Source organism: Phocoena sinus, chromosome 6 (assembly GCF_008692025.1).
Source record: "Phocoena sinus isolate mPhoSin1 chromosome 6, mPhoSin1.pri, whole genome shotgun sequence".
Taxonomy (NCBI): domain Eukaryota; kingdom Metazoa; phylum Chordata; class Mammalia; order Artiodactyla; family Phocoenidae; genus Phocoena; species Phocoena sinus.
Window position 1 is genome coordinate 2,228,319 of NC_045768.1, and position 26,952 is coordinate 2,255,270.

General features: G+C 59.1%; 1 protein-coding gene across 1 annotated transcript; it reads left to right on the top strand.

The window, feature by feature from the left end:
- The first annotated feature begins 2,913 nt into the window (after positions 1 to 2,913).
- Positions 2,914 to 23,842, top strand: DBH (dopamine beta-hydroxylase). Its single transcript, XM_032634015.1, has 12 exons — positions 2,914 to 3,232; positions 5,411 to 5,557; positions 6,869 to 7,126; positions 8,096 to 8,272; positions 8,880 to 8,982; positions 12,993 to 13,159; positions 16,335 to 16,478; positions 16,940 to 16,978; positions 17,516 to 17,575; positions 21,477 to 21,604; positions 22,075 to 22,234; positions 23,237 to 23,842. Exons 1-12 carry the CDS (start codon positions 2,915 to 2,917, stop codon positions 23,366 to 23,368), a joined length of 1,833 nt encoding a protein of 610 aa, XP_032489906.1. The 5' UTR covers position 2,914; the 3' UTR covers positions 23,369 to 23,842.
- Positions 23,843 to 26,952: the final 3,110 nt, after the last annotated feature.

A 26,952-nucleotide genomic window follows, 5' to 3' on the forward strand; every position in this document is an offset into this window, starting at 1 on the left:
TTGGGGTCCCACTACCCCGGGAGAGAGCTGGTGCTCGTTCTGTCTGTCTTCTGGCCGGAGCCACGTGGATGGCCAGGAGGCTCACCCAGAGCCAGGGCTGCCGTGGAGCCCAGTCACCCTCGCTCTGCACCTGCTGGCTTTGTTCCCGTGCCCGCCGGGAACACGGTGCCCGCCTGAGCTGCCTGTCTCACCTCCTCCCCGTGGCTGCTCCCTGATCGTGGCGGGGGGTGGTGAAGGTCCACAGTCTCACGGGATCCCACCTCCTCCCCGTGGTTGCTCCCTGGTCGTGGCGGGGGGTGGTGAAGGTCCACAGCGTCACGGGATCCCACCTCCTCCCCGTGGTTGCTCCCTGATCGTGGCGGGGGGTGGTGAAGATCCACAGTCTCACGGGATCCCAAATGCTACACGCCTGCTTAGGCGCTATAGACGAGGAAGTTTGGGCAACATTTTAAAGAATGAGGCGGTGCCCTGTGGGACGAGGCCTTCGGAGCCTGGTCTGGGGTCTCCCCTGGCCCGTGCCCGCCTGTCTTCTGTGCAAGACAGCATTACCTAAAGGCCTTTGGGATTGATCCTGTAGCCTGATAACCCTGGTGGCCCCCCCCCCCCCCACAACCATGGGAACACTGTCCTGCCAGGCTCTACTTGAGTCCCTGCCCGGGCTCCAGGAAGCGCACCCGCCACCCCAGGTCAAGGGACATCCCTGGGCTCTGTGCTGTCACTTGTGCCGAGGGTCTGCAGCTTCCACAGCCCCAGAGGGCCTGCGCTGGCGGCCCATTATCCTTCCACATCTTTCCCCAGGCCCAGGACGGGGGGCCCGTGGTGGCACCTGCACTCATTCATGAATTCATCCGCTCACCGGCTGATTCACTCACTCAGCCCTTTATTTTGCTCCAGCTCTGTGCTGTCCTGGGGAACGGGCCCCAGCAGTGGGTGGGCAGGCAGCCCCTGCCCCATGGAGAACAGCTACTGCGGTGTCAGCTGCATGAGTGACGTGCCCTGTAACACCTCCACCCTGTGTGCAGTCAAGGCGGGGGGGTATCCCGCAGCCTTTTGTAGCATCTTTCCTTCTTCGGCCCCGTTTGCAGGGCAGCCCGGCCTCTGGGAAGCAGAGACCAGCGCCCACCAGGACCAGGGGAGGGGAACTTGCTGCAGATATACTTATGCAGGGACACAGTCATTCCTTCCCAAGGAACAGAGCTCAGAGCAAAAACAGAGCCCGCTGCTGCAAGCTCTGGGCTAGCCTTTGTCACTATTTGAGGATCTGTGGGTATTTGAAGACGATATTGTGGACACTGAGGATATTGGTCAAGTTCTTGGTTTCTCCAGAGAGAAGAGGAATTGCAGGAGGAAGAAAGAAGGAAGGGAGTCAGATTCCTGGAAGGAGGAGGCCAAGTTCAGAGCAGAAGGCAATCAGGGACGACTTCCTGGAGGTGACAGCACAAGTCAGGTCCACTCTGCACAGAGAAAGACAGGAGTGAGCTGGGATGCAGACAGACAGACACATGGGGCTTGCGGAGCTGTGAGTCCCAATGGCCCTGTGCAAAGGCTCTGTGTTGCGTGCGGGAGAAACCATGCAATTGGCTGGCTGCCCTGGGAGGGTTCCAATTCAGTTGGGGTCTACTCCAGGCTAAAGGACATTGTGGACTTAGGGAAGCAGGCCTGTCACTCACACCCCTTTCTGCAAAGTCTGTCTCCCCAAAGAATTGTGCCCTGTGATCTACCCCTCGGCAAGGTGTCAATCAAGAAGTCTGCTCCCGTGAAGTCAGTCAGAAAGAGAAGGACAAATACCGTATGCTAACACATATATATGGAATTTAAGAAAAAAAAATGTCATGAAGAACCTAGGGGTAAGACAGAAATAAAGACACAGACCTACTAGAGAACGGACTTGAGGATATGGGGAGGGGGAAGGGTGAGCTGTGACAGGGCGAGAGAGAGGCATGGACACATATACACTACCAAACGTAAGGTAGATAGCTAGTGGGAAGCAGCCGCATAGCACAGGGAGATCAGCTCGGTGCTTTGTGACCACCTGGAGGGGTGGGATAGGGAGGGTGGGAGGGAGGGAGACGCAAGAGGGAAGAGATATGGGGACATATGTATATGTATAACTGACTCACTGTGTTATAGAGCAGAAACTAACACAGCATTGTAAAGCAATTATACTCCAATAAAGATGTTAATAAAAAAAAAAAAAAGTCTGCTCCCCAGCAATGTAGCCTGCTCTCTGGGGCCCCCAGAAATCCACCTGCAATCTGCCCCCACCCCAGCAGTACAACCACTCCTTCTGGAGCAGCTGTGGCACCAGCTGGAGCCTGTGGGGAAATCGAGAGAAGACAAAAACGGGAACAGCAGGCCAAGGAGAGAGTGTTTAAACACAGGGACTATTTGGGGATCGTCTTTTATTTTTAGTTTGAAATCGGTCCACCCTCTAGTATTATATTATAGAAAGAGCTCCCTGGGCCTGCGGCAGTGAGGTCTCATCACTCACTGGTCACCTTGGAAATAACCCCTCGGAGCCTCAGTCTGCCCATCCACAGTGGAGCAGCACATGGGCCCAACCCGTCAGCTCTGCGGGGACAGGCCCAGGCAGCCAGCCTGGTGGTCAGCCCAGCGCCTGGCTGGAGGCCGCCTGCAGGGAGGAGCCCTTTCCGGATACTTCTCGGAGACTATTCAGAGCGAATGAAACCAGCCTGTCTGCTTCAATTCCCACTGACGATGTCCATGTGTCATTAGTGCCAATTAGGAGAAGCGAGGGCAGCAAAGCATTTGGCCTGGGGCCCGGCCTGGTGGGAGGGTCACTGGGACAATTGAATTCCCCACCAGACAAATGTGATTACCGGTGGAGCCCGGGCCCACCCCCTGCGGGGCCGAGACATAAATGGCCAGGTGGGGCGGCCAAGCTCACCCAGCCATGCAGGTCCCCAGCCCCAGCGTGCGCGAGGCCGCCTCCATGTACGGCACAGCGGTGGCCGTCTTCCTGGTCATCCTGGTGGCCGCACTGCAGGGCTCGGCACCCCCCGAGAGCCCCTTCCCCTACCACATCCCCCTGGACCCCGAGGGGACCCTGGAGCTGTCGTGGAATGTCAGCTACGTGCAGGAGACTGTCCACTTCCAGCTCCTGGTGCGGGAGCTCAAGGCCGGCGTCCTGTTTGGGATGTCGGACCGTGGCGAGTTGGAGAACGCCGACCTGGTCGTGCTCTGGACCGACGGGGACGGTGCCCACTTTGGGGTGAGTCTTCCCTCCGCAGTGCTCCTGAACCTGCCTTTTCCTCTACACTCACCGTCCTTAACCTGGCAAAGGAAGTCTCCCTTCTGCCTCTCTGGTCACGTTTACTCTGAGCATCCCTTGTGCCCCAAGCTTGGGCATCTCGGGGATGCTGATGTGAGGACAAAATGGGAAGTAGGTGACTTCCACGGTCCTTGACTGCACACCCCAAATGACAGAGCTCAGCGCGCCCAAGGAGCACACCGCACGCGAAGGACACACTCGCCACATAAACACACGTCCTCCACCGCCCCCGCCCTCGGGAGGGCGGCCCCCACGTACCCACCTGCGCGAACAACGCCCAGAGGTCACATGCGGCCAAGCACGGTGGCTGGCCTGCCTGCCCACTGCCAAGGACGCGGTGCTGGCTCATGTGGGTAACCTGAGCAGGTGCAGACTCCCCGGCCCCCAACCCAGGCGTGGAACGAACCGTCGTGGAGTTAAGCCAGGACGCTGAGGGCGTGCGCTTCACTCCACGCCCGAAATTCACCCCCGTTCTTGCCAGAAAGGGAGAAGGAGTGGGGGGAGGTTTCCCTTCAAAGGAGAGAGGTTTTGGGGGCCCTCGACAAGCTGAAGGGAGGCCCTCTGGGTTGGGGGAGCCTAGCCATCCTGCCCTGAGCCGCCACCCTACATTCTTCCACCCCGACCTCTCTGGGGACCAAACCCAACTCTCTCACGGAAACAGACGCAGGAGGCACTTTACCTGTGAGCAGAGGGGCTCTTCCTTCAATTAAGTGTGGGAATCCAGCGGCGCACCGAGCCAGGGTCAGGACAGGCCCCCGGCCTCGCGTACCCCATCTGCAGAGTGGGTACAATAATCCCTCTCCACCTTCTTGCGATGTGTGAGTTCACATGAGCTGGTCTTTCTGGAACCCGGTGGTGCTCTGTCCAAGCCCTGCCACAACTCTGCAGGCAGGAAGGAGCTCTGCCCACTTCCCAGGGGAGGGTGGGTGAGCCCGACCACCAGCCAGATGGGGTGGGGTCTCCCGGGACCCGGCTGTCCCACCTCTCCTCCACCAGGATGCTCAGTGGCTACGGGTCACGGCCAAGAAAGACCTGGGCAGCGCGTCCCAGAGGAGCCGCCAAGCCCGGGAGCAGCTTCCCCGGCTGCCAAGAGAGCTGGGGTCACTTGGCCCTCCAGCACAGGCAGGATTAATTTGCACAACAAATTCCTATGCAAACAAATGTCAGACTTGTTTTTCCTCCTTTAGCAAATATGTTCAACAATGAATTCTAGACTTCCAGCCGAAAGCTCACAAGCTGGCTTTCTGCTTCTGTTTGAAATGAGCCCTTCTGCAGATCAGCAGTGCACCCCAGCACGAGCTCCACTGTGCTTTTCTCTAGGGAAAAGGTGGCAAAATCTTTTGCAGGTTTCTTTTTTGCTCAAGGAAATGAGGAAAACATGCTTCGGCCCTGAATGCAGGGTTTAAGAAAATCCTAAGGCCAAGGGCTGGTGGTCCCGTGTTCCTGAGCTGGAAGAGCGGGCCTGCTGCTCGGGGGCAGGGTTTCCCTCACAGCCTCCTTGCCAGGTGGACGGCTTTCCGGGCCCTGGCCTGGAGCCCCGGCGTGGCCGAGCCTTAGAGCCTGGTGCCAGGGAAACAGCTAGGGAGAGGGGAGGGCAGGGTCTGGCCAGAACCACCACCCTCGGACACCCTGGGGAAATGCAGCGGGTCCGTTTCCTCCTGGGCCTCGGTTTACCCTCTCGGGGCAAGGCTAAGACTAGGGCGAGGTGGGCAAGATGCTGGGGGGGGCGGCGTTTCAGGCGGGCTCACTCTCGGGGATGTGCAAGTGCGGGGTGGGCCCCCCAAACCCTCTCCGGGCTCTGTGTGCTGTTAGGGTCCCTCCCTCCACAGACCAAAGGCGATTCTTTGTCTAAGGCTCCTGGGTCCCACCCAGAGGTCTGGGAACCTGCATGGCTAACCAGCCCCAGTGAGTCCTGGGGCCGTGTGTCAAGGGCACAGAGGAAGAGAGTGGGGTTGGAGGTCAACTCCACTGTCTCAGGCAGACACCGAGTGTGGGCGTGACGCCCACCCCGGGCAGAACCCCAGGAGCCCCAGGGCGAGGTGTGTCCAGGGGCTGCACGGCGGGCGGCCAACCCTGAACTCGGTCCCTTGTGCTCCGAGCCCGCCCTTGCCTCTACAGGACGCCTGGAGTGACCAGAAGGGGCAGATCCATCTGGACGCCCAGCAGGATTACCAGCTGCTGCGGGCACAGAGGACCCGGGAAGGCCTGTCCCTGCTGTTCAAGAGGCCCTTTGGCACCTGTGACCCCAAGGATTACCTCATCGAGGTGGGTGGCAGCCCGCTTGCCCAGGAGACCGTGGGCTGCGTGGGGCCCTCTCGCATACCAGGGCGGTATCCCTGGGCCAGCCGTGCACAGAGAGCGTGGATTCCAGAGGCGGCTGGGTGGGGACAAGGCAGGTGGGGAGAAACCAGCTCTGCCATCGGCGTCTGGTCCCTCAAGCAAGCAGCTCTTGGTTGACAAATAGCTGACATGTTTCTAGATGTTGGTCTCGCCCCGAAGCTTTCAGACAGGGACCTGAGTGGTCTTCCTCCTGACTAGTTCTCTCTTCCTGGTCCAGCATCTTCAGGAGAATTCTGGAAAGAGCCCAGGAGACTTGGTTTCCCCAGACTGGCTCTGTGGACAACGGGCTGTGAGGCTCAGGGCAGGTCCCCTCCTCCTCTGGGCCTCAGTTTACCTGTCTGTAAAAGGAGAAAAGGGAATTAGATGATCTGTAAGGCTCGACCTGCTCTGTCTAGGAATTCACAGCCGCAACAGATCTAAAAATCCTTAGGCTTCTCACGCTGCTCCAAGACCCTTAGGGAAAAACAAACCAGTTATCTCCCGAAGGCAAAGTCCTTTCCACTTTCCAATGCACCTTGACACCCAAAGTCTGTGTTATCTTTATGACGTGTCAGCGACATGGGTTGGCCCAGTGCTACACGAGGAAACTGAGGCCAGACAGGGGAGGACTTGCCCAGGGACACACGGCAGAGAGGGGACGGAGCTGGAGCCAGAAGAAGTGCCCTTCCAGAAGGAGGTCTGAGTCCTTACCCTCCTGGCTCACCTTCCCCATGGACAAGGGCAAGGGCAGGCAGAGGACCCTCTCCCAGAACTTTGCATGGCATCTGGTGCCAATGTGTGCTCAGCTCAGAGCCTCCAGCCTGGGTGTGGGGAAGCCTCCTGCCTGGAGCTCTGAGACACCTGTGCAGAGAACAGCCCTGTCCCCAGTGACCCTGGGGGTGGTTGAGGGAACACATGTCCCAGGTGAGCCAGCCGGCCTGGTTCACAGCGACCCAGCAATGGTTAGTTGAATGGATGCTAAGCAAACATAGATAGAAAGCATTTAGGAAGACTTTTGTATTCCTAATGGCTGTATTAATGGCTGGTGCAAACCGTGGGCTCTGGGCATGGTCGGCCTTGGATTTAATCCCAGCCTGGTCCACACAGAGCCTCAAAGCTCCCCTCCTTCAGAGAGGTGAGAATCGGGCATGTCACTAGCCAGGCAAGTGTGGGTAGGGACCTGGCATCTCCCCGGTTACCAGGAGCCCAACTCTGGGGGTGTGAGTGGGTGAGTGCCGGGCCCTGTCTCGCCTGCAGGACGGCACCGTCCACTTGGTGTATGGGATCCTGGAGGAGCCATTCCAGTCGCTGGAGGCCATCAACGTCTCCAGCCTGCAGACGGGGCTACAGAGGGTGCAACTGCTGAAGCCCAACATCTCCATCCCGGCCCTGCCCTCGGACATGCGCACCATGGAGATCCGCGCCCCAGACGTCCTGGTCCCAGGCCAGGAAACCACGTACTGGTGCTACATCACCGAGCTCCCGGACGGCTTCCCTCGGCACCACATCGTCATGGTACGTGGGCCCAATCCTATCCCAGCTCTGCCTCCCGCCTGGGGCCTCAGAGGTGGCCTGCCCTGGGGAGCTGTCCACGGTCCTGCTTGGACCAGCGACCTCTGCGGTGTGGACCCCAGGCAGGGTCTGAACTTTCTGCAGCCACAAGTGTGCTCTGCCCCGCCCCCCGTCACCCTGCTCACTCCCCACCCTCCCAGGGCTGCTTCACCCCAGCTTCCCAGCCTGGACCAAAGGCAACTGATAATGTCTTGATTTTTGCATCTTATCTTGGGACTGGAACTGCTGTCTAGCTATTTATCTGTCCGTCAGGACGCCCTCCTCCTTCATGAAATAACAACTTAACTCAGAGCTCAATTGCTCTAAACACCTTCCTGGAGATATAACAGTAACGACAGTAGCTGTTGAATGTCCCCTCTTTGCCTGGCCCGGGGGAAAGAGGAGGTGGTTTACCCCCTCCATCACTACAATACTACACACACAGTGCTAGATATTATCACTCTTATTTCCATTCGAGGACGTGCAGCCCAGAGAGGTAGTGTGAGTTCCCAAAGTCACACAGCAGGAAGTGGTGGGCCTGACTCAGTGCTGCACCTGCCCCTTAGGCTCAGCCTTGCCTTGGGCAGTCTCCGTGCGTCTGTGCAGCCACTGCCACGTTCACACGAGGACTGCTGCCTTCCTGTGCCCCAAGCCCCTTATCGGGAAATGACTGGCCTGGGTCCCCTTCCCTTTGCTCCTGAGCTCACCGTGAGCTGCTGGCAGATTCTGGTTCCAGGGTGGTGGCTCCACCCGCAAAACCCTGAGCCCCAGAAGCACCCCTGGAAATCACCTGGCTCAACCCTCCCACTTTACAGAGGGGCAAGCAGAGGCCCACGGAAGGGAGCTGCTGGGTGAGAGCCCCACCAGTGGGGGTGAGCAGGTGGGTGGGCGGGGTCCACTGTCCCAAGTCCAGTGGGTGCTCTGCTCCCGCAGTACGAGCCCATCGTCACCGAGGGCAACGAGGCCCTGGTGCACCACATGGAGGTCTTCCAGTGCGCAGCCGAGTTTGAGAGCTTCCCCCACTTCAGCGGGCCCTGCGACTCCAAGATGAAGCCGGAGAGGCTCAACTACTGTCGCCACGTGCTGGCTGCCTGGGCCCTGGGCGCCAAGGTGCGTGCCCTTCCCAGCATCTCCCCAGGGGGCCCCCAGTTATGCATGAGAGCCTTCAAGAAATGAGGCCCCCAGGGCAACCCAGGCCCCGAATAACCCCGTCTCCCCACCACCCGTGCATTGTTGGAATCCCATGGCTCTTTTGAGCCACGAACGCCTTCTCCAGCCTCCGTTACTTTCCTGGAAAAATGCAGGAGCCCCACGACCTAACATTCCTCGTGGGCATCACTCTCATTTCCCCGATCAAGTTCCGCTGGACTTGGAGGGGTCTGTGCACAGGGTGGTCCCGGGGCTGGCCTCCCTGGGCTGTGTCCAGGGTCTTCCAGCAGCTTCCTCCACCGGCTCAGAGGAGGGGCTTGGGCGGTGGGCTCGCCTGGGGGCATGAGCTCTCCCCACTCCCTGACCCCGAGTCTAATAGGAACATTGCATGGGCTGGTAATGAGCTGCCCGTCAGGGGGAGAGTCCTAATCTGGCTGCCCCACCAACAGCACTCACTGCAGCTCAGGCCCCAGCACATGGGTGGGTATGCCCTGACCGCCCCAGGACCCCTCTCTTGACACCCCAGTCTGTCTGCCTGGCCTGACCCCACCCTCCCTGCTCCCTGCAGGCCTTTTACTACCCAGAGGAAGCCGGCCTTGCTTTCGGGGGCCCTGGGTCCTCCAGATTTCTCCGCCTGGAAGTCCACTACCACAACCCGCTGATGATAAAAGGTAGGGAGCTCCGAGGTGTGCTTCCAGCCTTACCGTCCTCCCCTCGGGAACCCTGGGCGCGGCCATACCCAGTTAGGAAGATAGCCGGGCTGGCGGGGCTTAGCACCGCATCCCTCTCCCCCCAGGTCTAGCCTCCTTGTCGCGTGGCCCACCGCGGCCTGCGTCCCTCTTGTCTCTTGTTCACTGCCCGTCTCCTGGGCCTGCGGTGGGCTCCCCAGGCAGAGTCTCATCGGCTGGCTCATCCGCACGGTGGGGGCCCAGCATCTTCACCCCTCCCCCTTCACAAACACCAGCTGCCATCCACACGACGCTGTCCCAGGTACCACCTGGGAAAGGCAGGTAGAGGTTTCTTGTGTGCCTATTTTGCACAATTAAGGCACAATTAAGAGCAAATTAAGGCCAGTGGTAAAGGGATGCCTCCAGGGCCACGAAGCAAGGAGGAATTTAGAGCCAGCAGGTCTGGTCTGACCCGTCTGCATGGCCTCGGTGGTGCAGCCACGCTAGGCCGAGCCCACACTTGAACCTGGCAAGCTTGGTCTGATTCTGAAGCTTTAAGGAATCATTTAGATGTCGGGTCCATCTGAGTAAACTCAGCTCACCCCTCCTCCCACACCCTTTCCTCATTGGCACCCGACAGAGCAGAAGGCTAGCATCAGGTGTGCCCACCAACGGGGTCACAGACAATGGAGGGAGGTCACAGGCCGGAGTGGCCGCATGTGCCGTCTCCCCTGAAAATCTAACTTCTGTGAGGCTGCTCAGACCAGGAGATGCCCCCCCCATCCCTGACCTCCCCTCCCCAAAGGGGTGACTCTCCAGCACCCATGAGAGGTGGCTCTGCTGTCCCCAGAACAGGCTGGGCCAGGACAGGGCACATGGCAGGATGGCAGGATGCAGGCCACTCCAGAGCCAACACGATCCCTGCCTAGAACCCAGCAGCCAACGGTTTGACCGTTGGGAGGCACGGCCCCAGGACTGTCCTCAGGGCAAGGGGAGTGCCTGGCTCACGGGGGGGCGTTTCTGGCTATGAACTTCCCTCCTGCTTCTCAAAACCTGTCGCAACAGAGCAAATGCATGCCTGGAGTGTGAATGTGTCGATGGGATTTTATTTCCATGTGCTCTGTGTCAGGGTGGCAAACAGTTTCTGCTCACCGGGACTCCTCTGACTGACCCTCAGCTGCAGCTCCAGCTCCCTGCTGGAAAGGCAGCTGAAGGCCGTACTGGGATTGATTAGCGATGTCTGCCCTGGGCACTGGAGGGGTGGCTCTTGCTTGTTTCGCGCTGTTGAATTTATACTAGGCAAACAGAAATCCACAAGACCCCCTCCTGTGAGATGCAGGATCATGTCTCATTCCCCAATTTACCACACCAGACCTTAGGTCCAGAAAGGTGCAAAGGCTTTTTAGGAGGGAGACACAAGCAAAGTGCAAGAAGGTATGAAAGGAAGGGTCCACACGGCCTGGGCGGCATCATGGCGGCTCGTGACCTGGGCCTCGGAGGGCAGGAGCATTTTCACAGGGGAAGCTGACAGGTGCTTCATTCCAGATGGAGGGATAGGCTGTGCTGTTCGCAGACACGGAGCGGGGAAAGGGAGACAGGCGGTCCAGCCTGGCTGCAGTGTAGGGGATGGGAAAGCGAGGTGGGGGCAGATAGCAGGGACTGCTGGGTCATCCTGTACCTGAAGGAGGAACAACCAGGGTCAGTCTTTAGGGCGATGCTGCCAGCTGATACTGTATCCGAAACGGACATTTTCCTCTCTCTGTTTCACCAGCATCTCCTGCCATATATTGTCACGTAGCCCTCTTCCTCTCACTCACACTCTCTTTTTTTTTTTTTTTTTTTTTTTTGCGGTACACGGGCCTCTCACTGTTGTGGCCTCTCCCATAGCGGAGCACAGGCTCTGGACGCGCAGGCCCAGCGGCCATGGCTCACGGTCCCAGCCGCTCCGCGGCATGTGGGATCTTCCCGGACCGGGGCACGAACCCGTGTCCCCTGCATCGGCAGGCGGACTCTCAACCACTGCGCCACCAGGGAAGCCCTACTCTCTCTTTTTTTTTTTTTTAAATGACATTTTTCATTTGTGTAAGTGAGGGGCAGAAATAGTCTGAGAGATGAGACATCAGCTCCCGGCCAGGTCCCAGCCTGTGTCTCCCTCGCTGCGGGACCCTGGGTGGGTGACCCCTACCCCTGCTTCCTGACCTCCCTCAGCTGTCCTGAGGCTGGGAAAGCTCGTGCATGTAACGCTCCCAACTGGATGCGGGCACCGGGCTGTGCTCAACCAGTAGCCACCAGCGACTTCTTCCTGTCGGCATTAACTAATACTTCCTGCCGCCGCTGGAATTATCTCCAGAGCACGCAGAGGCGTATACGTCAGCCTGGGCCTTGGCATGACACGGGATTTATTGCTCATTTAAAGCGTGAAAGCAAATGGATTTTTGAAAACTCCTTAAGCATCAGGGAAGTCTGTCTCTTCCTGATTACCTGCTTGTATTTATGGATCTTTTGCCAGATATAAGGATGCCCCTGTCACTTTGCAAATCTGGAGATGGGTCTCTTTTCTCTAAATATCAAAATTCAACAATTATTTCACTATTTAATCCCCATCTGAATTTTAACCAATTGCATCTCCCTTTTTATTATTATCCTCTGATGTAATCGGCCCAGAGATACAGAGGCTGAGTCTGGACATTGCAGGAGGAGAACGGGGCAGGGAGGGAGGGAGGCAGAGGCAAGACGGTGTGTCCTCTGCTCCACCTCAGAGCAGCTGAGCAGGGAGACAGCCCTGCCCCCAAAGGTGCCCTGGGCTGGGGTCCCAGCTCGGCCACTTGCCAGCCCTGCAATCTTGAGCAGGGTCTTCAGCTCAGGTTCCTGGCCTCAGTTTCCCCATCTGTCATTGCGGGAGGATGATTCTTCAGTTACACGGGCTCCCCCGCCCAGCTCCCAGCTCTCCTGCCCATTCCGAGGGGATGGGCCATGTCCAGCCGCTACTCCTCTCCCATGGGACCAGCCCCGAGACGCTCAGGGCCTCGCTGACAGACTCCTGGCAGGGAAAGGGATACTCGAGACCTGTGGGTGCCGGCATCCCCAGACCTCCGTCCGTCAGCTTCGTATGACCACTGGGAGGCTGCCCAGGGAGCCGTGGACTCTCCAATTTGTCGACTACAAGAAGACCTGGCAGGTGTGGCTGGAACATGATGGGCAGAAGCACCAAATTCTTCTTTGGAAGAGGTCCTTGACTTCGAGCCCAGAGAGGGACAGCAACTTGCCTGAGAGCACACAGCGCACGGTTGAGCAGATGGGACCCGGGACGGCGTGTGAGCCGGGGGGGCTACGCCCTTAGCGCTGACCCTGCTCCAGGGGTCCACGCTCCTGCTTAGGTTTCTCCTGCGATGTCCTCCCAGCATACGCAGCCCCTGGGTCAACCCTGCAGGACAGGAATCAAAGGAGGAAGGAGGGAGAGAGGCCACGAGAAGGATGTGCCTTAGATGCTTCTTGCTGACTTCACCACACAGACTCACGCTCACCTGCCCGATGGGGCCGAGGCTCCTCTGTGAGAGCGGCCACGCCCTGCTGTCTGCCCAAACCTCACCGACAGGTGTCCTGCTGGTCAGTTCCAGCTCAGAGCCCTTTGAACCAGCAGGAAGAACATCAAAGCACTTCCCAAGCCCTCCGAGGTGTTGGCGAGCTTCCTAAATGCACTGCAGGCATCTCACCCGACCCGGTTCAACAGCACGGTTTGGGGTTTTCTTTCGTTGCCTTAATCAAGTCTTTCCAAAGCATTCACCTCGTTTTCACAGAAACAGTGGCCCTTGCCTTGCACGTGGGAATTGCACAGGTGAATTGGTCCTTGTAACCATGGCGTCCGCCTGGGGTAAACAGGTGTGGGAACAAATGCAGGTGGGTGCGGGTGTGGGTGACTGCTGCCTCCTGGTTGAGGGTGGCTAGTGGGGTCCGTGTGCCAGGCGGGGGTGGGGGCGAGGGGCTCCGCTCACCTCCGTCCCTCCTCCTCCCAGGCCGGCGCGACTCCTCTGGCATCCGCCTGTACTACACAGCCACGCTGCGGCGCTTCGATGCGGGCATCATGGAGCTGGGCCTGGTGTACACGCCTGTGATGGCCATCCCCCCGCAGGAGACGGGCTTCGTCCTCACCGGCTACTGCACGGACAAGTGCACCCAGCTGGTGAGTGGGCCGGACATGGGGCTGGGCCTGGCACCGCCCTGCTTCCCCTGCTGAGGCCCCGAGGGTGGGGGCCGAGGTCGGTGGCTTGTGGCTTTGCTTTCCCCATCCTGCAGATCCACCAGCGCCACCCCCCCCCCCCCACCTCCTCTGGATGCCAAGGAACCTTCCCACCGGCCGGCGTGCGTCTGCATCTTCCTCTCCAGTAACAGCTGGCTCCCATTTAGTCCAAACCTGAACCAGTGTTTAAAATACATGTTCATCCTATGAATGAGATAGACAACGCATTCACCATGAGAAACGCAGGCAGTGCAGCTAACACCCCTTGGTCCAAGCAGCCTCTCCCCCTCCCCAAGGTAACCAGTTGCTGGATCTCTTGTGCCCCTTCGGACTTTTTCCCTACCTGTTTCTACAAGCCCTTACATGCGGCATGTTTAAAAACAAACTGAATAGTGAACGTTTGTCCGTGACGCCCTTTAACCGACGCACAGCACGGATTCAGTGGGAACTTCACTGGCGCCAGACCAGGTGAGGCCAGCGAAGTGCCTGGGGCACAGGACACAAGGGAGCACTGATCCCCAGGGCTGCCGTGCGAGGGCAGGTGTGGTACAGGTAACGCTTAGACTCGGGGGCAGATGGAGGGACCGAGCTTCGGGAGGAGCGGAAGTGACTCCCCAAATTCTGGGCCCTCGGTTCTCCCCGGCCTCCCCCCATCACGGCCTGTGCTGAACTGTCCCCTCGTCACCAGTATCCAGGCTGCTGTCAACTTTCCACTAACAGGAAGAAGCCCTCAGGGAAATTCTGTGCCCGCGGGAAATGTGTATCAGGTGTATTCTAGAGGTGGAATTGCCACGCACAGGGATGTGAGCTTTAATTTGAATAAATCTGGCAAAAAGCCCCCCAGAAAGCCCGTTCTGGGGCTTCTTCCCCCCACAGTACCAGAGGGTGCCTGGTGCCCCAGACTTACTGACCCACCATATTATCAATGCTTAAAATATTTTCTCAATCACTTGGGAGAAAAACATCACTGTCGTTCAATTTGAATTTCCCCATTTGTGGAAGTTGAGGGTGTTTGCACCTGTTTCTTGGCCATGTGCCCTTCCTTTCTGCGAATATCTGTTCATAACCTTGTCCAGTGTTTCTAGTGGGTTGTCTGTCTTACTACTGGTAGAAACCAATAGTAAAAGAAACCCAAAGTTCTTTTTATATGGTGGCTGTTAACGGCATGGTCTGTTGGGGATGCTGCAAACACTCTCTCCCATGTGGTACCTTTGCTTCTCACGATGACCTGCAAGGTGAGTGTTAGCGTCCCCACTTCACAGATGGGGAGACTGAGGCTTGCCGGGGCCACAGTGCCTCCAGCTGCAGAGTGAGGAGTTAAACAGGGGTCTCTCTGACTTCACACAGCAGCCTGCTTTGTGATGTGGTTTAAATGTGGATTTGTCTTCTCAGTGAATGGATTCCCTGGGATTTGCTCTTCCCGGGAGCTCCCTGAGCCTCCAAGTCTTAGGCAAGCAAAGGGCCCTCGAACTGAAGGGACAGAGCTGTCGGACTGCACTGGCCTCACCTGCATCCACGGTGGGTCAGCTCTTATCTGAGACCAGGGGTGACAAACCGTAACCACACCAGCATCTGACACTTTCCCGTGTCCCCAGAACGTGGTGACACCTTGCCGTGTGAAAGTCTCTGTGGCCTGAGCCTGGAGCTGGGGCTGCAGACTCACCGGCAAGGAGGGGCCCCAGGCCAAGTGACTGACCTTTGCCAGGGGTACACGGGTCATGTTGACCCGCTGACCTTGAGAATATGCCTGTCACCAGCCTGGGAATGCAGACCTGCCTTCTCTCACCAGAGTCTCTAAATACTTTACAGCCCAAAATAAAAATAACTCAGTTTTCTTGTTCCCCTTTAAATGGTACATTCTTTGTGAAAATCGCATTTCTGTGGACTCTCATGGAAGGGCCTCCGGCAGAGTGGGGGATCTCATCTCCGTTAGCAGACCTCCGAGGGGCGTAATTTCTGCAGTCGGAAGTCTGGCCTGGTCTAGGTATCCTCACCCAAGACAAGCCAAGAAGAAGTACAGTGTTTTGGACCACAGGCCCCAGGACAGCAATCCCCCTGCACCTGTCACACACCCGCGACTCTAGGCCAGTGGTCGGCCTCTGGGGACCAGACGGGAGAAACCCAGGGCCCCATTGGTCAGCGGGTGCTCCCAGGCCTGGCCCCAATGGTCACAAATGTGGCCACAAGGTTTCCCAGTCCTCATAATGATGAGGGCAGGGGACAGTAGCTGGAGGAGAACAAGATAGAAGCCAAATGTGAAATCGGGTGACGTGCAGAAGTGCAGCAGCCTGGGGTTGCTCAGTGACGGGACGAGGGCACCAGGACCTCCCTGAGCAGCTGATGGGGTGGACGAACACGGCGGTGTGTGGTCAGGGAGATGCCCACATCGAGCAGAAAAAGCTTGACGTGTGTAATCCGTTTTAGGAAACGTTCTGTCTAAATCAAGTGAATGTTAACGCGAGGGAAGCATCTGGAAAATGGCCGTCTGCCCTGGTGGTGATGTGAGAGCTGGCCTGTTTCCTCCGTGCCGCCCGCCTGCAGCTTCACGGTCCCACCACGGCTGTAGTACCAGGTGACGGTGACAGCAGGGAACAGCGGCCTGGCTCTCACGCGGATGAAGGGAGGTCGTGCCGAGGGCAGCTGGGGACCTGCCGGTGCTGGAGGCTGGCAGAGGCTGGACAGGACGGCCGGCACTGCTGTCCCACGTCATCTGCTGGACGTGAGGACCCTAGAGTCTGTGGAATAGAGGCAGAATGAACCGACCAGCCTTCGGGGGCTCAAGAGAGGACCCAAAGGGAAGCCGTCGGCAGCCGGACAAGCCCAGGCTTCTCTCCGGTTGCGGCGCGCGGGCTCAGTTGCCCCGAGGCACGTGGGATATTAGTCCCCCAACCAGAGATTGAACCTGCGTCCCCGGCCTTGGAAGGCAGATTCTGAACCACTGGACTGCCAGGGACGTCGCTCTACTGAGTTTTCTGATGGGGGGTTTCACCGATCCGGGAGAAGGAAGGGCCTGGGTGATGCAAACAGTCCAGGGAAGTACTCACATGGCCGTTCTCTGGCCCTGGGGGTGCAGACAACCACGTGGCCAGGCCCTGACGCCCCCCCCCCATCCCCGCAGGCTCTGCCTCCTTCCGGAATCCACATCTTCGCCTCTCAACTCCACACGCACCTGACGGGCAGGAAGGTGGTCACGGTGCTGGCCCGGGACGGCCGCGAGAAGGAGATTGTGAACAGAGACAACCACTACAGCCCTCACTTCCAGGTAGGGCCCACCACGCCGCACCCCTTCCCCGCCCCGCCCCACCCTGCCGGCCCGCGCAGGGCATGGCTGTGGGCTGTCCGACCCTCTCTCTCCCGACGGCCATAGAAACGTCCCCTTTCCGGGGCTCCCTCTCCTGGGCCAGGCCCAGACACCCGAGGAGCACACACAGCCAGCCGGTTCCTCTTGCGGATTTCATCTGGGGGAGGGACTCCAGTGGGGGATCCTGGCGTGTAGCCGACTGAGGGATTTGGGGGACCCTGGCAGCTTGACGGTAACATCCATCTTAGATGGCCACCTTCTTCTCCTAATCTGTTCCTGACCAGAGGCCAAACTTAGCCAGTCCTGGCTTCCCATAGAGGAATCGGGGGGCTGTGTCTGCAGTACTCTGAAGTCTCCCCTCCCCACTGCTCTGCCCCTCCCCCTCTCTGCCCCTCCCCTCCCCCCAACTCTGCCCACCCCAGGAGATCCGCATGTTGAAGAAGGTCGTGTCCGTCCACCCGGTGAGTGCCTGGTTAGGGACGGGGGGCGGTGGGGGGGGGCCAGGAGTGCCAGGAGTGCCGTCCCCAGCGGGGAGGGACAGGAAGCAATGGGGGAGGGCAGAGGCTGTGGAAGGCCTTCCAGAGCCAGGTCCGTGCAGGACAGGGGCTGGGGCTGCCCCACCGAGAGACTCACCGGGGCTGCACGGAGGGGCCGCAGAGGGGTCAGGACCAGACTGCTCTTGGGGTGCCAAGCATCCCCCCGCCCGACCAGCTGGCCGCAGACCCGAGAGCTTTAGGGAGAGATGAGGGCGTGGGGGTCACTGTGGGTCCCTCCAGCCCCAGGCAACCACCCTGTAGGAGGGGGCCACAGAGGCCGACGAGTAATCACCCCCTGGGACACTCAGAGAGGGACCCTCACGTGTGGGTACCCTGGGCCCACTGCTGGGCTCCTCAGTAGTGGACTGACTACCGCAGTCAGGCACCAGGTGGGACGGGCCCAGTGCACCTGGTACCCGACGCGGGCCGGTGCTGACGGGCCTTTGTCGGCTTGGTTCTCAGGGAGACGTGCTCATCACTTCCTGCACATACAACACGGGAGACAGGAAGCTGGCCACCGTGGTAAGTCACCTGGCTTCTTGCCATCTGCTGCAGAGCACGTGGACAAGTCTTATCTCCTCTAGACCAGAGGGCAGGGCTGCCCCTCCTTCATTCATTCAATCAACCAGTGGCTCTCAGGGTGTGGTCCCTGTACCAGCAACGTCAGCATCCCCTGGGACCTTGGCAAAAAAAAAAAAAAACCGATGGTAAACTCATTGGTTCCTCCCCAGACCCATCGAGCTGGAGCTGGAATTTGGGTGGTGACACCGGCGACCCGTGGTTTAACAAGCTCTCTGGGTTATTTTGATGGCTGCCCTAGGTAGAGCGCCACGGCAATAAATATCAACACTAGAGCTGGTGCTGGGGAGCGGCCACAGGCATGAGGTTGCTCCCTGCCCCCAAGGAGACAGGCCTGCCACCAGCGACAAGCAGAGTTGGGATAAAACTAAAGACGGGGTGGAAGTGTTGGGAGCAGGGCCAAGAGAGGCGATTGTCAGACAGAGACCAAGGAGGGGGAGAGGCGGGGAGGGCCAGGCAGAGGGGAGGTGGGCAGGCAGGCAGAGGACAAAGGGCATTCTCACACCTTTGGTAACAAACCTGCAGCCGCTTTTCTAACACACTGTTAAAAAAAATAAAGGGGCCTCAGAGACGTTCATTGTCACGCTGCCCCCTTTGGGCTTCGTGCTAAGACAATCCCGTGTAAATGTAGTTGACTCTGCTCCGGAGGGATGGGGCTCGGGTTCATCTGGGCTGGGCTGTGGGCAGCCCAGGAGGAGGATCTGTCCAGGGCTAGGCGTGCGGGCAGCGCCAACAGATAGGTGGCCACGTGACGAATCGAACAGCTGGGGCACCTCTGAGAACAAAGGGCGACCCTGTTAACAATCATCCCGGGTCAACAGGCACAGACCAAGACCGCCCGAGCGCCCTGACCACTTGCCGACAGAATCTCTGACTGTCTCGGTAGTCAGCGTAGGTCCCAGGAATCACCCCGGGAGTCACGAGGTCCGAGTGCACCAGACCCGGTGTTGCGTCCCAGCCTGCGCTGTCCCCTCCCTTACCCAGGAACTCCGGTCTGCACCCGGCACTGCTCTGTCTTTTCATGCAGCTGACGTTCATTGAACGTCTACTCTCTGTCCCGTTTAGTTTCCTTTAAGACAGCTTTATTGAGATGTAATTCACACGCTGTACAATTCACCCACTTCAAGTGTGCGATTCAATGACATTTAGAATATTTGCTACGTGCAACCGTCACCGCAGTCAATTTTAGAACATTTCCTGCCCCCAAAAGAAACCCCAAATCCTTCAGCCCCATACCCTCAGCCCCAAGCGATAACTGATCTACTTTCTGTCTCTACGGATTTTCCAATTCTGGGCTTTCAGATCAATGATATAACCTGTGCCCTTTTGTGACGGGCTTTTTTCACTCAGCATCTTGTTTTCGAGGTTCATCCAAGCTGTGCCTCACTCCTCTTTCTGGCTGAATAAGACTCCATCGTGTGGATGGACCACAGTTGTTTGCCATTCACGCGTGGATGGACACTGGGGTGTTTCCACCTCTTATTTAGGGTTCACACCAGTCTCCAAGGTAGGAATCCTTGTCTCTGTTTTCATGGGTGAGAAACTGAGGCTCAGAGAGGGGAGACACTTGCTGAAAGTCACACACCTGACAACTAGGGCTGAACAGGCATTTAGCCCCGGGCTGTGTGCCTGTAAATTTCCTGCCTCGTGACCCCTCCCTCCGTCTGGATTTAAGGTGACAACTGCTCTGGGTCTATGGTCACAAACTTGGTGGGGGGGGCCGCAGGAGAGCTTTGCAGGCACGCACCCCTGCCCTAAACCCCAGCATCTTCTTTTTTTTTTTTGCGGTATGTGGGCCTCTCACTGTTGTGGCCTCTCCCGCTGCGGAGCAGACGCGCAGGCTCAGCGGCCATGGCTCACGGGCCCAGCCGCTCCGCGGCACGTGGGATCTTCCAGGACCGGGGCACGAACCCGCGTCCCCCGCATCGGCAGGCGGACTCTCAACCACTGCGCCACCAGGGAAGCCCTGCAGCACCTTCTTTATGAGACTGCAAGGGCGGGCTCAGCACATAACACAGCCGCTAACGTGGAGCGCCTCCTAACCCTAGCCCTTCTCCACGCGGAGGACTTGCTGTAATGACTCAGCCTGTCTGTGCGTAGGAACGCTTGAAGCTTGGCCAGGACCCTCTGAGGCAGCTGTCCCAGGAAACAGTGAGATGGAGCAACTGGGGGCACCCAGCTGGCAGGGAGCAGGGCTGGTCCAGGCGCCAACACTGCACGTGCTGCCTCTCGGTAGGGAGTCTATGAGCTGAACAACGGCCCAGGCAGGACCGCAGCATCTCCTACCCTGTGGGCGAGGCCACTGGGGCTGAGGGTGGGAGATGTCAGGCACCTGCTTGGCATCCAGCCGGTGAACAGTGAAGGGGAGCCCCCAAGGCCAAGCCCTGCTCCGTGCTGCTTCTGCGAGGGCCATGCTCCCTGCCCCACCCGACCTCATCCGGGAGAAATGGTGTCACGTCCAGGGATGTTCTGGCCACGTGAGTGTTCCTGAGGGCTTCAGGCCACCGCCCCACACCCTCCTCGGGGAGGTGGCCCTGTCACCAGGCGGGATGACAGCGGAGGGCAGCAGGGCCTTCCCACACTCTGACAGCCCCGGGCCTGGAATGTGATTTCCATCCCAGGGTGGAGACAAAGGGAGGTCTTCCTGAGCACAGCCCACAGAGGGTCGGGACTCTCTCTTTTGATGTCTGAGACAAGCAGTAGTAGGAGGTACAGGAATCTGTGGAATTCCAGGAGGGAGGTTATCTTCCTGATCTGAGGCCAGGACAGGCCGGCCCAGAGGCCTTGGGAAATGGGGGGTCAGAACCAGGGAACAATACAGGTGAAACCCTCCCCGGAGGTGCCGCTCGGGAGTGGGGCAGCGGCTCCTGGGGAATTTCCTTTTTAAACAGTCATCCTTGAGCAGAGCTGCCCAGGCTCCCTGTCCACTGCCTGGCGTGAGCCCTCAGCTGGGCTTTTTACGGCGCTTTTGTTCACCATAAAGAAGCAGATGCCTTTCTCCCCTCAAACTTTCCCACCAGCCAAATAACCACCCCCTCCAGGCCCACTCCATTGTTCACAAAGAGCTGGGAGCCTAGGCAAGGCAAAGGTGGGCCGGGGCCACGCACCCAAACCTGCCCCTGCCCTGCTGGGGTCTGAGCCGCTGCCAGGCGGACCTCTGCTCCCTCCAGCCTGGCCCCTCTGCTGCCAGGTTCCTCCTCTTCCTGGGTCTGGGCTCCACGTTCAGCGGCTCTGAGAGCAGGGACCTGGCCAGGGGCTTAAAGCTGGTGGCACGCTGCTCCCTCCCAGGATGACAAAGCCACAGGTTTCCCTGGGTGGCTTGTGACAGCCTCTAGTCACCGGCGCCTCTTCTGCAGCCCCTGCTCCTCCCAGAGCCGAGTTCTGGAAATGACGGGTGGCCATGCGGGGTCTTCTGTGAGGGGAGGCTTCCCCTGCTGTCCCCAGTCCCCAGGCTCACACCGCAGACTGAGGGGACAGCTCCCCAGCCAAGGTCGGGAGCCTGCATCCACTCAGGCCTTGCCCTTTACCCTCCCTGGGACTCAGTTTCTGCATCCATAAAATGGGTACACTAATACCCCTCTCTGGTGCCTCCGTTGTAGTTTGATTCCTAGCAACACTTACCACCACCCGAGACGAACGTACTGGCTGACTGGTTTGCTATTGGTCTCACCTGCAAAGGCTGGGAATTCCAAGAGGGCAGGGACTTTGCTGGCTCAGAACATGGTCTGGCACCGCGTGATGAGGGAACGAATGAATGCATGAATGCGGTGAATATATGAGATGCTGAGCGGCAGCGTCCAGGAGTAAAGCGCCGGTGCTGACGGGCGTCATCTCCGTCCCGCAGGGGGGCTTTGGGATCCTGGAGGAGATGTGCGTCAACTACGTGCACTACTACCCCCTGACGCAGCTGGAGCTCTGCAAGAGTGCCGTGGACCCTGGCTTCCTGCAGAAGTATTTCCACCTTGTGAACAGGTGATGGCTCCAGGGGAGCACGTCTGCTGTGCCTCCCATCCCTGGGCATGGCAGGGGAACCCCAACCCAGAACCCCCGAGGCCCTGTTCGGCAGCTGGGCGAAAGTGAGGAATCCAGGAGCACGGGGAGCACAGATGTGGCAACCATGTCTCCACTCCCCCTTGAGGTGTCTGTGGCAGGCATCACTAATCGATCCCCGCACTTGTTTCCTAGTGAGTCTGGACTTGGCCTGAGAAGCCCCCTCCACCCAGCCCTGGAGCAGCCATTCCCTACTGATCCAAGCTGGCAGAAGAGATGAACCTATTAGCCATTGCCAGCAGGGAGTCAGGGCCAAGGCAGTATGTTAGGAGGCTGGTGGCCTGAGAGCTACTCTGGGGACCCCACCCATCTACAGGGAGGCGTCATTTGTCCTGCTGGGCTCCCCTCCCCTCTGCCATACCCTACTCTGGGCTGTTTCTTCCCCCAACAAGGTTCAACAGCGAGGAAGTCTGCACCTGCCCTCAAACTTCTGTCCCTGAGCAGTTTGCCTCTGTGCCCTGGAACTCCTTCAACCGCCAAGTGCTCAAGGCTCTGTACAGCTTTGCCCCCATCTCCATGCACTGCAACAAGTCCTCGGCTGTCCGCTTCCAGGTATGCCTGCCCTGTGTGTGTGTGTGTGTGTGTGTGTGTGTGTGTGTGTGTGTGTGTGTGTGTCAGGGGCACGCCAGCCGCCGCCCTTGGAAACGCCGTAGCCCCTTCCCAACCCCCAGTGGCAAGTTCTGTGGCTGCCCACCCCTTAGCGCCCCAGGCCCCTCAGAGGACCCCGGTGTGGGTGACAGGGCTCCACCCCAAGGAGCTGGCAAGACGCACTCACACAAAACAGTTGAGTAATCTGGTGGTGAAAGACGGGCCCAGACAGACAGCTGACGGTCTGCAGAGGGAGAAACTGACAGCCACCCCAGAAGGGCGCTACCCGCTCTCTGATGCCGTCACATCACGGGACTAATCTTGGTGGTGTGAGCAGGCCGCCAGCAAACTCCCCCGGAGCCTAAAAATAAAGTGCTTAGGGAGGGGCAGGTGAGAAACCATACAGTCTGAAATGGCAGGCTGGTTTCTCTCCTTATCTGAGACCCACTGGGATTCAAAGGCATCTCATGTATTCCCCGGGCCAGCCGCCTGTCTGAGGCCAGGGCTGGTGCTGAGTTAGGCGTGGAGGGCTCTGCAGCCCGCAAGTCTGGAAGGCAGGTTTTCTGGAGGCATTTGGGAGCTGGATTAATTGCTATAAATCAAACATTCCCGGCACCAAGGGCGGGCCTCCTAATGGCGCGTCAGAGAGCCGTTTAGGGCAGACGTCTGATGCGGTTAAAATGTGCCCTTTGATGCAGCCTCGTCATGGGGCGGGGGGTGGGGATCGCTAAAACATCAGCCTGGGCCCAGGGCTTCTGACTGCTTCTCTGAACGAAGTGAGGGGCGGCCAAGGAGGCAGATGGGGGCCTAGGATGACTTCCAGGTGAGGACCCCCAAGTAGCAATGGGGGGTTGGTTTGGGACGAGGTGAGTTTAAGGGAAAGAGGTCATTGGGAAAAGTGCCTGGGGTGATGGCCTCCGCTTCACCCCTCCAGCCTCAGTTTACCTCCTGGTCCCTTCCTTGCAGGGTGAGTGGAATCTGCAGCCCCTTCCCGAGATCATCTCCAAGCTGGAAGAGCCCACCCGCCACTGCCCGGCCAGCCGGGGTCAGAGCCCCGCCGGCCCCACCATGGTCAGCATCGGCGGGGGCAAAGGTTGAGCGGGTGTGGTCTCCTCGCTCCCCCATCCACGCCGTCCCTGTGGGCTCACGCCAGCTCTGCGCACCCCCCTACTCTACGAAGACCCCCATGGAGCAGCTCTGTGTGCCCAGGATGAGGGGCTGGACCAAGCCACTGCCTGAGACTAGGGTCCATTCCAGCATTCTCCCCCGGGGGAGTCCCTGCATGGCTGAGAGGGTCCCGTGACAGCTCCCTGTTGACCCACCGAGGACTGGGTGGACCGAGACCCTTGCGCACCCTTTTGACGCAGCGTAAGGGTAACCTCCCTCGGAGGTCTAGAGTCCAGTGCCCCGAAAGCCCTGCCATCTCTCTTGGAGGGGCCAGCCTCCTGGCACACGAGCCATGCCTGGCCGCCATCACCCGAGCTGGCCCCGCGTCCCCGGCCCCAGCTGATGGCGATCTGTGTGGGCATGTGACAGGTGAGAGCGCTGCTTCAACGTGTCCCTGCAGACTGGCTCACGTGTCGCAGTGGGCGTCTTCCCAGCCGACAGAGACAGGACAAGCCATTTAGCTAGTTAGAGACTTGCCTGGGGAAACGGCTCCATTGCAGGGTAAATAGATATTTTCGCCCACCTAAAGGGAAACCCTAACAGCACCTCTCACCACCACCAAAAGGTGCGACAGCAGAGATCCAGACAAGGATCTGGGCGCCGGCTCCTTGGGAAGCGGAATTAATAGCCCGGGTCGCTTCTCTCTGCGGTGGGACAGGCAGCTGATGGAGCCAGCGGGCCCTGGAATCAGACCTGCGTTAGAAGTCCAGCCCCACCTCCCTGACCCTTGGTCTCCTCATCTGTAAAACGGGGCCAGCGCCGTGCGGGTTACTGAGACAATAAAACTCACGCACAGGGCGGCACCCAGCGACGGCTAGTACAGGGTGGTGCCGCCTGGCCAGGCACCCTGTCCCGGGCGGAGCAGAACATGCCTCACGCCTCCTGGGTCAGTCTTCACGTTCCTCCCTCTTTCTTCGCTAACTCTGTTGAAGGCCAAGTTCAGCTCTTGGGTGGTTTCTGCCAGGAGTGACAGATTCAACTCTGTCCAGCCAGTTCAGCAAAATTCTGTACAGCCTCTAGGGGAGAGAGAGGGTGATGGATGGGCCTCCAAGTCCCCCCACAGCCCCGCCTTACACCCCAACAGCCGTCCGCTAAGCGCTGCCTCTCCTCCTGCCAGACACTTCATTACAGACGGGGCGAACGGGCCCAGGCACCCTGCACTGCGTCATATAAATCATGGCTTCCCGCGCAGTAAGTCACAGGCCGTGATGGCTGTGAGACGCCAGGCCTGACAGAGGCTGCAGGGCGGCCAGCCCTCTGTCATCTTTAAAGCCCCGGACGACAGCGGGGAGAGAGGCCCCTCCCCTCAGGGCGCAGCCCTTGGGAGGGCAGCTGGAGCTCGCCCAGCCTCCGGCCCTGGTCTTCTGGCCCAAAAAGACCCCTTCCCTCGGATCGTGTCCACCTGCCAGCCCAGACAGGGGTCCCCGTCAGCCCAGAGCTGTGGCAGAGGGTTCGAGGTTGACCCCCGGGCCTCACACCCACCAAGCCCCTCCTGGCCGCCATTGCTTTGTTCCCCAAACACACGGGACACACTTGTGGCACCCCAGCCTCACCAAGGAGGGAGCTGAGGTTCACAGAGGAGAAGCCCCTCCTCACCCGGGGCCCCGGGAGGATTAGTGGAGATCAGGAATCACCAGTTCCAGAACCTTCCGCCACCCACACCGACACCCTCTCCCCTTCACTCACTGTCGCTCTCAGGCTGCTCACTCTTTTCCTCGTGGGCAGCCTGCGCTTCTCCCCCATCCCGCCCAGATTATCGCCCCCGTGTCACTGATAAGAGTACATACCCTGGTTCTGGGCTAACCCTCCCACGAACCCACGAGGGACTGTTTCTGCTCCCACGGACAGATGGGGAAACTCAGAGATCTAAAGCTAGGTGCTGAGGTCACCCAGAGTGAGCACAGGGCCAGGAAGTGACCCCGGGCCTGTGTGACCGCAAAGCCTGGGCTCGCACCCTCCATTTCCTTGCTTAGGACCCAGGCACTGTCCCGGGGCCTCGTGGGGACTGAGCAATGACAGCTGGGACAAATGTTTACTACCTGAGCGCTGTCCAGGATCCCCCATCTTCTGAAGGATTGGGGCGGTGAAAAGAGGGCGGTGAGGGTCCAGCAGCCTGGGTTCCCAACCCTCCCTCTGCTGTGTGGCCCTGGCCAATTTACTTTCCTTCTCTGGGCCTCCATCTTCCCATCTGCCCATGGAGAAGTTTCCCCAGCCTCCTGGGGACAGGAGCTGCTCGGGTGACATGCCCAGAGTCCCGGGCTGAGGTGCGCCCACGCGTGCTCAGTGTTGAGAAGGCCTGGGGCTGGGTGGCGGGGGCCGTTTCCAGGCTGCAGGCTCCAACGGGAGCAGGTGTGCCTGCCTGAGCCGGTCCCGGGAGGCTCCAGGGCTATATTGCCCGGTGGCCATTAGGCCCACGTGGCTGTTTAAGCTTAATTTTAAATGAATTAAAATGATATAAAAAAAAAAAAAATGATATAAGATAAAACATTTGGGTTCTCAGTCACACCGGCCACATTTCAAACACTCGATAGCCACGTGTGGCCATGGCTACTGTACGTGCAGCCCGGGTATAGAGCATTTCCATCAACGTGGAAAGTTCCACCGGGCTGCACTGCGCCACGGCCGGGTCCCAGACAGCACCAGCTTAGCTGAGCTGCCTGGGCTGGGAGCCACGTGCATCCTGGCATCCCAGCAACCCTCTTGACGGGCCCGGCTCCGGACAGAGCAGCTGGACCACCGCAGGGGTGCAGGAATTGTCCACGGAGGCATTTGGGGCAGGACCAGTCTCCCAGGCTAAGGATGGTCCCTCCTGCTTCGAAAGGTCCAGCCCCTTAGCCCCAGGGCAAAGCATTGGCAGCTTCCCCCATTATGACCACTGTCAGGCCTCCAAAAGCCCAGTGGGGACAGGCTCAGGACGGAGATGCTTCGATTCCCCCAACCGTCAAAGGCTCTCTCAGTCCCCGGCCCCCGGCCACCCATCCTGTGGTGCAGATGGAGAAACAGAGCCCAGGGGCTCCTGGGGGTTCCTACTGTCCTCTGCTCCATTGCAGCGAAAAACAAAGCTTCTCGTTATTGCAAAGAACCCCCGTTTCGTCCCCCTCCGGCCCTTCCAAATGCCCTGAAAACCACGCAGGGTCTCCCGGGGACACGCACGGCTCTATTTTCTCCCGTCTGTCTAGTGCCCCCACCCTCACCCACCCTCAAGCATACACTCCACACTTCCCTGCATTTTCAAGAGGTTCTTGGGTGGAAGGCAGCCCACTGTGTCCCACGAATCCCAGGCCAGAAACTTCTGTGTTTGTGGCAGTTTCCTAATAAGGACTTGGGGAGCCTTCAGCGGGAGATTCTAGACTAGACCCCAGGAAGCCTTCCCCCTGTGCTGACATCATGGCCCAGGAGGCCTTCCTTTGCCTCTGTGTGGGGACCCTCGCCCTCTGTCCCCTCGCCGGTCAGAAACCAAAGCTTTGCCCTGGGCTTCCATCCTGCCCCTTCCTCCTCTGGAGGTGAGAGGAGGG

Coding starts and splice junctions, on each gene's coding strand:
- DBH (XM_032634015.1), top strand. CDS start 2,915: ATGCAGGTCCCCAGCCCCAGCGTGCGCGAGGCCGCCTCCATGTACGGC. Junction 8,983..12,992: donor CAACCCGCTGATGATAAAAG/GTAGGGAGCTCC, acceptor TCCTCCTCCCAG/GCCGGCGCGACTCCTCTGGC. Junction 16,979..17,515: donor AGGTCGTGTCCGTCCACCCG/GTGAGTGCCTGG, acceptor CTTGGTTCTCAG/GGAGACGTGCTCATCACTTC.